We start from the raw sequence: 11,449 nt of genomic DNA, 5'->3' as shown, positions 1-11,449 counted from the left end.
CATCTGCGTAGGCTCATGTGCCCAGCCGAGATTTCTGCCTCCCATTTGGCCCTATTCCCTGAAGTGCTGATGAAGCAGGGCAGAGCAGTGGTGTGTCTCCTTGTCTAGCTGCTCCCTGCTCGCGGACTCAGCCCTTACTGATGGCAGGGGGAGAGCTTTCTGCTCAGTGATGCTGCAATTTTGGGTTTCCCGCCTCTCCCTCCCAACCCAGGCAGGCTGCGGGGCCCGCTGAGGTGAGTCAGGGGGTGGAGGTGGCGCTCTGTCCCCACGCCCCGTCGCCTGGGGCTGAAGCCCGGTCCTTGGCAGACCCCCTGAAACCTCCTCGCGGCCCCCCAGGAAGCCACAGAGCCCCGGTCAAGAACCAGTGCCTTAGTTAACCAATCATTAGCTTGAACCTAGCCAGCACGGGTCACAATAGTAATGAAGACGCACTGGTGGGCATCCCAAGTACATAGCTGGGTTTGTACCGGGACGGCAAGGCCATGCTCAGGCTCATGTCACCGCATCCCTACTACTCTTAGGTTACAGCTCCCGCAGCGATGTGCCCACCTGGGCTGGAGTCACTGCTTAAACCGTGGTGTAGATGCAGCCAGAGTGGAAGTGCCCAGTGGGGGCAGAGGGGTGATTTGGGGAGTGAGGGGCAATAAAATGACTGGCATTTGGCAGAAGTCCCAGCCCTACGCTTGCCTAGTTATAACACGTCTCAGAGCAAGGTCCAGCAGCCAGAGCACTGAATGGGACTCAGGACGCCTGGGTTCTATTCTGCATAGGTTCTCACGCCACCCTCGTTGCTGGGGTATCCGAGCACCTTCCAGTCGTACGCTGAGCCACCTGACTAGCATCTGTCATGTGGCTGTGCCGCTAAACCTCGCACGAGGCACGTCCTCGCCCCAAGCCTCAGTTTCCCCTGCCACCCTTGGTCGGTCTCGTCTGTTCACACTGTATGCTCTTAGGGGCGGGGACTGCCTCTGACAGTGTCTGTGGACAGTGCCTGGCACGACGGGGCCCTAATCTCGGGTTTGAAGGAGGGTTTCAGATCCCCCCTCCCCCAGAGCTTTCCCTGCATGGCGTACTATAGTTCAGGCCCGTGGGCTGCCCACACCTCTCCAATCACCGCGACTTCTCCCCTCACATGGTGACCACAAGAACCCACCAGCTATCCGCCCATGCGGGTGTGACCCGGTGGAACCTGGCTAAACTCGACCATCTTGCTGTGGGTTGGTTCCCCCGCCTCTGGCTCTGAGCCCGGTGGCCTTATGGGGTTGCTGCCACCAGGGGGTTGAGACAACCAGATCCTGCTTCTTTTCAGAACCTGGACCCGAAAGGGTCGAGTGTGTGTGTGTTTGTGGTGGGGAGAGGATTTCCAAAATAATAATAATAATTAATGGAGATATCCCATCTCCTAGAACTGGAAGGGACCTTGAAAGGTCATCGAGTCCAGCCCCCTGCCTTCACTAGCAGGACCAAGTACTGATTTTTGCCCCAGATCCCTAAGTGGCCCCCTCAAGGATTGAACTCACAATCCTGGGTTTAGCAGGCCAATGCTCAAACCACTGAGCTATCCCTCCCCCAAAAATAAAACTCCTGGGATAAGAGACAAGGAAATGCAGTGGCCATCCCCTGGGAGACCCCGCAGCTCAGCCCGGCCCAGCTGGGATTAGCTCCCAGAGCAGACCCAGGGAAGCAATTCATCTAAGGGGATTTGGGTAATCCCCAGCTAATCCCCTCCCCTATCTACCTGTGCCTGACCCTTCTCTCTGGGTCAGCTCCTTTCGCTTCAGCTCCCCTCCCACCCCGGGTCGTTTTTCTCTCCTCCTTTCCCCTCTCCCTTCCTCCCCTCGCTGTAGCTTTCCCTCCCCTCCCTCGGCCTTGTCTATTTTTACCCTCCAACTGGGTCTAAGGCTCCTCCTCAAACCCAGAGCCAGGCCGTGCCCGCCTGCTTGTCACACCCGCCTCACTTTTACACACTCTGTGCGTGCGGCTCCTTCCCTCTCCCTCCCCACGCCCGGCTCCCTTCTGCCGCAGCGAGGGGACCTATCTCGGAGCCAGCGAGGAGGTGTGTCTACTGACATCACCCTCCAAACGCGGTGCAGCCGTGTGAAGGGGGGCTGAGGCTGGGGGAGCGGGAGCACTGCACGAAGGACCTTGCCTGGGAATCTCTCCCCCCGGAAAGGGGCGGCTGGGGGCGCAGGCGGAGACTGGGCAGCTTCCCGGGCACATCTTTCCCTGCTCTCCCCGGCTGGCAGGGAGCCCCGGGCGGCTGCAGGCGGCAGACGGAGCCGGGACACGCCTGGCCCCGAGGGGTAAGAGGCATGCACTTTTGCAGGAGTTGCGGCCCCACGGCGAAGTTGTGGCAGCCGGACGCAGGCTGCGCCGGTGGAGGTATGCCCCTGGCATGGCTAGGCGAGAGGGGGTGTGTGTGTGTGTGTGTGTGTGTGTGTGTGTGTGTGTGTGTTGGGGGGGAAGCCGCCGTCTCTCCATGTGGCTCGCTCGTTTCTGCTCTTAAGAGCTGTGCACACTGGCGGTGGTGGGCAGCAGAGGAGAGGGGAGCCGAAGGACTGACTGGCTTTGCTCCGAAATGCCTGGCCTGGAGCCGGATGCTGCGTGGACTCGCTTCGCTTTGACTTGACGTGGGTTGAGTGGTCCCCGGGCAGTTGTGATTTTTGAAATGCCCCCCGCCCCCCTTCAAAAACCCCCCCATCTCTGCGTGTTTAACCCGATCCTGGCACGGCGCTTCGGCAGCCCTCTGGAGGGGTGTTGTGCGCAGGGAGAGGCGGATTAATGACTGGCCTATGGAGAGGGGGCACCGTGCCCAGTCTCTTCTCCTTTGCAGCCGCTTGGCCCCGCTTTTCTTGCCTGCGGTGCCCCATCCCTGCGGACGTGGGACCTGGCCGAGCCTCCCGCGGCCCCGGCGTGGTGTTTTGGGTAGGAAGCTGGGCTCCGCTGGTGCCTCGAGAGGATGATGATTTAAGCATTAATACTCTCTCTCTCTCTCTCTCCCGCAGGGACGGACCGGGCAGGCGGTCGCTGAGACGGTGGGATCCCAAGCAGCGTTGGCCGGGAAGACGGAGGGCGTCTGGGCTGGCAGGCGTATCGGGAAACGTTTGATTGCACCCGAGCTGGGGGAGAGACGGGCGACCGCAATCTGCTCCCCGCGCGCAGAGCTGGCAGCGGGTGGCACTGGGATTATTATGGATGGCTGGGCTGACGGCTGCATGCTCTTGACCCCTCGGGGCTGCCTCTGATCCCGCGCTCCCGGAGTGGGAGGCTGGCAGCCGGAGCCACGACTCTGGGGGTGCCCGGGGGGAGAGTTAGACATTCTAGGCACAGCTCTACCCACCTCCTCTCTTCGCCCCCCACAACCCACCTCTGATCCCAGCCCACCGCCCTCTCTCAGCCCTTCCCAATGCCCGCTGGGCCTGGCGGAGAGCACGTGGCGTGCGAGTGACCCCTTGCTGCCAGCTTCCCGCCATGGCCTCGTCGGACGGGCTGCAGTACCGCGCGCTCTACGAGTATAAGAAGGGCCGGGAGGAGGACCTGGCGCTGTGCCCCGGGGACCTGGTCACCGTCAGCAAGGCGGGACTGCTGGGCGCGGCCGACTACAAGGAGGGGGACGAGAGGAGCCCCAAGGGCTGGCTGAACGGCTTCAACGAGCGCACCAAGGAGCGGGGCGACTTCCCGGGCACCTACGTGGAGTACCTGGGCCCTGTGAGGATTGTGCCCGCCGGTCTCAAGGCTCGACCCAGGCCTGTGCCCCCCACCCCCACCAGCCAGCTGTGGGGTGAGTACCAGCTGGGGATGGGGGGGGCGGGCGTGTGTGTGATGAGTGTGCTCCCCTCCCCCCGGATAACGGCCTCTCAAAACTCCTTAGAGCCGGGGGTGGCTGTTGTGGGGAGCCACCCACGAGGCCCCGGGCTAAGGTGAGCCAGCCTGCCGTGAGAGCCCATCTCCCAGGGAACGCGAGGACCCCCTGCCCACACACCCCTTCCTCTTTGGGGGCAGGGCTATCTTCAGCCAGCTCCCATGGTCTCACGTGGGGGGAGGTAAGACAGCTGGGCCCCAAGCCCCGTGGGCTCTGTGGGGCAAAACGGGCCCCTGCCCCCAGAAAGCGGTTGCTAGGCAAGCCGTCAAGCACGCCTCCCGAGGCGGGAGAGGGGTGGGGTACGTGCCTCCAAGATGCCTCCTCCAAGCCCGGCTTTGCATGTAGAAAGCAGGGGCTGGACATGTGGCTCTGGGTGGTTGAGCCCAACTGGGCACGTGGCTCCTAACCGGCAGCGGAGGCTCAGGGGCGAGTCGGAGCGATGGGAGCCGGCTGGGAGCACGCTGTGCCGGGAGGGGGGGCATTTGCCTGGAGTCCCGCCTGGGGTCCCACAGTCAAGGTCTGTTAGAGGCCTCGATCCTGATCGCGCGCTGACTCTCTACGGGGTAGGGCTCTGCTGGCCTCAGTGGTGTCGCTCCTGACTTACACCGGCCTGCATGAGATCCAGTTCGGGCAGGGTTGGCTCATGGAGCAAGCTGGCATTGGGCCACTGGCTGGTGTCACGGGTGACTTTGACTAACCACCAAAGCTGGGGCAGGATGGCACTGCCAGCTCCGCTGTGGACACCCGGTTGTGTGGTATTTGCCAAGTAGTCCTGCCTCCCGATCCTCGGCAGAAGAGACTGGGGCTTTCTTGACACCGGGGGAATTAAGTCATCCAGGGCCCTCTGGATGTTTGGGCTGCAGTTTTCCTCTGGGAAGCGGGGTTACCTCTGTGGGGGGGATGAGGGATGGCAGACTCGAGAGCTCCCTCAGTGTCCCAGTGGAGACACACGCCAGCCCCGGAGGTCAGATCAGCTCAAAGTTTGGGGGGCTCGGATCTGGGACGGGGGACGCGGTCGGTTTTGTTCCGAGCGTGTTGCAACGTATGCACCGAGCCCGTCGCTCCTCTGAGCCAGGCTGGCCAGCGAATCGAAGGCTGAATGAATGGGATCATTTAGCATGCGTTCTACAGCTCAGTGGAGCGTGTCCGGGTTTGTACCGGTGACAAACAGAAACTGGCAGCACGGCGAGCGATCCCAGGAGCCGGGGCTAAGCGCCCCTCCACTTCTGCAGGCGATCGGGTGCAAGAGCTGGTAGGGAGGCAGGAGAGAAAAGGTCCCATAGCATGCTACCCTGGGGAGCCAATAGATAGACCGAATGCCCAGCTCTCAGCGAGGCAACTGGTGCAGTGGGTCGGACAGGGCATGCAGTGTAATGCTGTCAGCTTGGTAAAGCTCTTTGAGACCTATGGCTGGAAAGTGCGGGGTGAGAGCGAGGTATTGCAGCTGGGGGGGAGCACAGAAAGGAACATCAGGAGCTGTACGGTCTTAACCGATATGCCCCTATGAGAGGTGTGGCTATAGAGGTGTAGGATTTCCTTTCAAGGACCCACCGATGGCAGAGGGAAGACGGTGTGTTTCTCCCTAGCTTAGCGTTTTCACTGTCACTTGCTCTTTCCTCTCCCCCTCTTTTCAGCCTGCCAAAGTGATGGCCAAACTCGTTTCTGGTGTAATTAGTTGTGTAACTTATCTGTCCTGCCTTCATTTCCTGTGTCTTGCAACTTTAAGTCTGAATCAGCTCCATGCAGATTGTTACAGAGGTGCGGGTACACGCTGTGCTCTCACCGGAAGGCTTTATATTTGTTCTTTCTTGATCGGTTGCTAATCAGTTGCTAATCAAAACTCATTCTGACTTGGAAATACATGGCTGCTCTTGGTGTATCGAGCACCCATAAATCCTGAACGTAAGGTCAAAGGAAGCTGTAGCAAGACTCTTGTCTCTTTTCACGGAGTCCCTTAAAAACGGAAGTCGTTTCTAGCTAGGGTGCTTGCTGAGTCGCAAATGTGTAAATATTTGTAGGGACTGCAAACTGATTCTTCAGCAGTGAAGTCCGATGCCTCTGTTTGTTGCACAACACGGGTGGATTCTCAGGTGGAGTGTTCTTGGGTAAGGTTTCTGCATTAGCAGTGTCCTTCTCTGCGTTGTATTTGAATGAGGATGCCCAGAGTATATGGCCTGATTCTGCCCACGCTTGGGCCCGGATAAGTCAGGAGTCACTCTGGAGAAGTCAATGCAGTTCCCGTAGCCTGAGAGGAGAACTCAGTCTGTTGGGGAAGAAAATTAGATGTGTTGTTGTTACTGCAGCTTGATCATTGCTATGTGTGTGATTGTGTTCGAGACCCCATTTGGCTGCCCAGCGGAGAGGGGAAGGGATGGAGAGGAAGGCTGTGTAAACATAGCACCAGTGTTGCAGGGAGATCAGGGTGTCAGACCGGCTGGGATTTTTTTTCCCAAAAGCCAAGCAGTTTTATAAATCTGTTTAGGTTGCAGGGTCTCACTGCTGCAATGGTTCAAGGCATGAAATCTCTGGCTAACGTCGCATCGCTCTGACTTTCAGATTATGCAACTGTTTTTGTTGGAGGGAGGAGGGGTTAAGGCAGTGGCTTTCAACCTTTCCAGACGACTGTACCCCTGTCAGGAGTCTGATTTGTCTTGCGTACCCCCAAGTTTCACCTCACTTACGACTTGCTTACAAAATCAGACGTAAAAATACAAACACGTCACAGCAACACAGTTTCTGAACAATTGCTGACTTCCTCACTTGTACTATATAATTATAAAATAAATCAGTTGGAATATACGTATTGTACTTACATTTCAGTGTATCGTATATAGAGCAGTATAAACAAGTCAGTGTCTGTATGAAATTTTAGTTTGTACTGACCTCGCTAGTGCTTTTCATGTGGCCTGTTGTAAAACTAGGCAAATCTCTAGATGAGTTGTTGTACCCCCTGGAAGACCTATGCGGACCCCAGGGATGTGCAAACCACTGGGTTAAGGCACCAAGCTGGGACTCAGGACACCTGGGTTCAATTCCCTGCTCTGCCACAGACTCCCTTTGTGACCTTGGCCATGTCACTGAGCCTCTCTGTGCCTCAGTTTCCCATCTGCAAAATGGGGAATAACAATCCCCGCTTGATCTGCCTTGTCTATGACTATAAGCGTAACGCCAGCCGACCCCGGTCATCGGTGGGCGGGATCGAACCTGGGACCTCTGAAGTTTAGTATATGAGTCTCTACTGCATGAGCTAAAAGGCACCTAGATTATCTAAAGGGGGACGTCTTCAAACATAGGTGTCTAAACTGAGGCACTTAACTCGGGGGGCCACTTACCTCCACACCTGACTGAAGAGGCCCTGCCTGTCAGAGGGGCCCAGCACACGCAGCCCCCACTGACTTAATCTTTAAAAAACGCCGAGTACAGCTCGGATGTGGGTGAGCCAAAACCTCTGCTTGGTCGCAACACGTCGGCAGTTACATAATGCACTCGAGCAAAAAGGACCAGCCTGGTTCATTCTCCTGTCTGCCAGGACGTGATAAAGGAGAAATCTCTCTCCGGGCATAAGGTCGGTCCACTTCCTGGCTGGGATCTGTGCTGGGGTTTATTCCGATCGACACAGCGTGACCTACCCAAGGCTGAACTCTCCCAAGGACCGGCTTAGTATCTCCAATCCTCTGGCGTCTGTCTGCCTGGCTGGTGTCTCATGCGGGGATTTCGAACTAGGTTAACAAAAGGGCTTGTGTAGTTTTGAAGCGTGCTGGAGCATTAAGCAGTTTTGCTGATTGGAATGTCAGTTTCCTTCCTTCCTTGCCACCTCCCTGAGCTCGGTGAGCGAGCCCCGTGTTCAGAGGGCCGGGCACAGCATTGCAAAGTCGCGGGGGTGGCTGAGAGCAAGGGGTGGTAGCAATGCCCCATATGGCGTTGCAGGATCATGCCACACCTGAGATGCCCACAGAGAACATGATTGGTTTAAAGGAGGATTAGCCTCCGAGGAGTGACATGAAGGGGCGTCCTCATTGGCATTTTCTATTCCTGACTATTAATGCTGCAAACTCCACCTGGGACTGGCAAACCCACCTGGCTCGCCGCAGCTGCAGTGAAACTTCTGCGATAGGAATTGAGCCGGTCGTTCTGTTGGCGATGCACCGGGCGCAGCACGGAATCCAGCTCGCTCTCCCGGAGCAGGCTGGGCTGTGCAGGAGTGAAGGGCCAAATTCAGCCATGCCCTGCCTCCTCGCAGCCATTTACCCCGTGCAAAGCCAGTAAAGCCGCTACCGAACCAGCGTGGCAGCGTTTTGCACCTACTTTGCAGCCACGTAAGCAGCCACACCCGGGGCCGGGCAGTGGCGGATCGAGCCCAGTTTGCACGCTGACACAGGGAGCCGTGTTTGTAGAGCTGGCCGCTTGCTCTTTATTTTTTAAAGCGATCGCTGTTAACTAGGGTGACCAGACAGCAAGTGTGAAAAATCGGGACGGAGCTGGGGGGTAATAGGAGCCTATATAAGAAAAAGACCCCAAAATCGGGACTGTCCCTATAAAATCGGGATATCTGGTCACCCTACCGTTAACCCAAAGACTCAGCCGGACCCGGAAGTGGCTGCAGAGGGAATTGCCCTAAATTAACATTTGACAGGTCGCCATCATTCAGGACTACATTCCAGCCTGTTTTTGTGGGATTTCTACCCACTCCCCGAAGAAGACAGTTCTCCTAACCTCCAAAGGCAACTCCTGTAGGGTTCCCAAATACACATCTGGGTTGAGTTTCTATGGAAAATAGCTGGCGACGGTTACAAATACCGAGACTTCTTAAAAGATGACAGACAGCACGCTGGGTTGACAGGCTTGTCAGAGGATGAAAGTCCTCTCTCTCCATACATCACCGCAGCACCTGAGCATCTCGTGATCCTTACCATAGTCATCCTTGCAACACCCCTGTGAAGTGGGGAAGGGCTATGGCCCGTCTCCCTTCCTCAGATGCCTGATCTGAGGCATGCAGAGTGTCCTTCTGACGTTGCATCATCATAACGCGTGCATTGGGACATTGCATCAAGAGGCAGCCGATATGACATTGCAGCTCTCCGTCCTCGCCAAGTGGGCAGCGTCAGGACCTGCACCAGGATTTTCTGTGGCCAGCTCCATCCTGGTGTGGTATCTGCTCCCCTCCATCCTGGCTGTTCAGAGGGAAGGGTGTCTAGTGACTCTCCTGTTTCATCTCCCCTACCATACCTGGCATTTTTACCATGCTGCCATGCCAGTCGCCCTTGGCAGAGATCTAGGTAAAGCAAGCAGTGCGCCGAGCTAGCCTGCGTGCTCCAAGCGCTGCGCATGACTCTAGATCCATAGGAGGGGTGTTGCTGCCTTGTTCGATGTCATTCCATGTTGTACAGTGGGCTGCCTTTCATATGGAAAGGGCGGTATGGAATCACAAGGTGTGTCCTGGGTCAGCAAGTGCTGGGCCAGCACAGAGCTGTTACTGACAGAACAAGGAGCAATGGTCTCAAGTTGCAGTGGGGGAGGTCTAGGTTGGATATTAGGAAACACTATTTCACTAGGAGGGTGGTGAAGCACTGGAATGGGTTACCTAGGGAGGCGGTGGAATCTCCTTCCTTAGAGGTTTTTAAGGCCCGGCTTGACAAAGCCCTGGCTGGGATGATTTAGTTGGGGATTGGTCCTGCTTTGAGCAGGGGGTTGGACTAGATGACTTCCTGAGGTCCCTTCCACCCCTGATACTCTATGATTCTAAAGCTGTCTGTGCCACGCCTGCCTTCATTCTGCCCTGCTCTGCTCCGCGGTCTGTCATCTGAAGGATGGGTTTATTCAGTGAACGTGAGCAGATCATGGTTCTCTGAAATGCCTTGTTGAACTTCAGTCAACAGTCCTCGGCTTGAGGATCACAGGTGAAGAACACCTTGTGCCTCTGCCATCTTCGAGCTGGGCTGGGCGGTTTTCATCTTCTGGGGAAGGATCAATCCAAAGGGGCAGGGACAGGGCTGCCCGGTGGGGGAGGGGGGGGCAAGTGGGGCAATTTGCCCCAGGCCCCCAGCCCCGGAGGGGCCCCCACGAGACTATAGTATTCTTTAGTATTGCAACGGTTTTTTTATGGAAGGGGCCCCCGAAATTGCTTTGCCCCAGGCCCCCTGAATCCTCTGGGCGGCCCTGGGCAGGGATGCCGCTCACCACAAATATTCACAGTGAGAATGTTTGTGGCGTTTGACCGTCGCCAATTCTCCCTAGTGACTTGATCCACGTTTGAACCCAGGCCCCTAGACATGAAAGGCTCATCGTTAAGGCTACGTTCTAGTCACGGGTATTTTTAGTAAAAGTCATGGACAGGTCACGGGCTTTAAAGAAAAATTCACGGCCCCGTGACCTGTCCACGACTTTTACTATATATTCCCGTGTGACTGGGATCCCAGGCGGCGGGGCCGGCTCCAGGCACTAGCTTGTTAAGCAGGTGCTTGGGGCGGCCGCTCCGGAGAGGGGCGGCACGTCCAGGTATTCGGCGGACGGTCCCTCACTCCGCCTCGGAGCGAAGGACCTCCCGCCGAATTGCCGCCGCAGATCGCGATCGCGGCCTTTTTTTTTTTTTTTTGGCTGCTTGGGGCGGCCAAAACCCTGGAGCCAGCCCTGCCAGGGGGGGCCAACTGAGGTCACTCAATTAGGGTGAACTGCAAAGAATGGGGCAGACAATCCACAAAGCGGGTGGATATTCCAATACTTAGATTTACCAAGCCAGCATAAAACAGCTTCCTTGTTACCTCACTGGTTACTCAGCAGCCCAAACAACGCAGTTTCCTTAAAGCGATCCAGCCTCAGGCCTCCGTCCAGGTACCCACGTCAAATATGCTGAGGCTTACTGAAAATCTTATTCATCGTGTAAGAAAGTTCTACCAATCCCAAAGGATCGGACACGTTGCCACCCAGGTTAATGAATGTTGTCAGTGGGGCTTTGGCTTTCTGCCCTGGGCCCCAGCAAGTCTAATGCTGGCCCTGCTTGGCGGCCCCCCTTGGGGGCCCTGGACCCCTGGTTGAGAACCACTGCTTTAGACCAAGCAGCTGGGAAAATCCTCTTGGTGCGGTAGCTCCAGGGCTGTATCCCAGCTGTGAGGTTCTTACCAACGGCTCTGGGGCTCGTTCCCTCCGCCGAAGCTGCCTTTGTCCTTGCTGCTGGCAGTTGTCTGAGTTTCACTTCATTAGGTGTAATTGGGTTTTCTCACTCCTGGCTGGACAAACACGAGAACTTACTTCACTGCATGACAATTTATCAGAGGGTGCTTGGTAATGAGGGCTGCTGACCTTCAACTGGGGAAAGGGAGAGGAGAAAATGGGCTGCACGCGCAGAATTTTAAACAGCGTTTGTTTCCCTCATGCCCATCCTGAAAGTGAATTCACACAATCCCAGTACCTGCCGGGACGCGAGGGGCTTTGTTTTTCCTGCAGCAGCTGTTGGTGTGGCTGCTGACTGGGAAAATGCTTTGCTTTCAGTGCTTGAATTCCGGTCTGGGAAGGTAAGTCAAGGAGGGGGATTTTCTAAAACCCTTTGCTTGCCAACGTGTTAGTGACAGGCTGACGCACCGGGGATCGAAC

General features: G+C 56.6%; 1 protein-coding gene across 3 annotated transcripts in view; it reads left to right on the top strand.

Moving 5' to 3' along the window:
- Positions 1 to 2,085: 2,085 nt before the first annotated feature.
- Positions 2,086 to 11,449, top strand: part of PIK3R3 (phosphoinositide-3-kinase regulatory subunit 3) — a 313,811-nt gene continuing 304,447 nt past the window's right edge. The window contains exons 1-2 of one of the 3 annotated variants that reach the window (XM_042845026.2): positions 2,086 to 2,382; positions 3,006 to 3,781. In XM_042845026.2, coding sequence (XP_042700960.1) covers positions 3,472 to 3,781 — 310 coding nt within the window. In that variant the 5' untranslated portion in view covers positions 2,086 to 2,382; positions 3,006 to 3,471. Of the gene's footprint in view, positions 2,631 to 3,005; positions 3,782 to 11,449 lie in introns of all 3 variants that reach the window. The other 2 variants (XM_005302995.5, XM_065553757.1) reach the window with 2 other exon arrangements.

The sequence above is a fragment of the Chrysemys picta genome, chromosome 8, assembly GCF_011386835.1.
Source record: "Chrysemys picta bellii isolate R12L10 chromosome 8, ASM1138683v2, whole genome shotgun sequence".
NCBI lineage: Eukaryota > Metazoa > Chordata > Testudines > Emydidae > Chrysemys > Chrysemys picta.
This window is presented reverse-complemented; position numbering and strand designations above follow the sequence as displayed.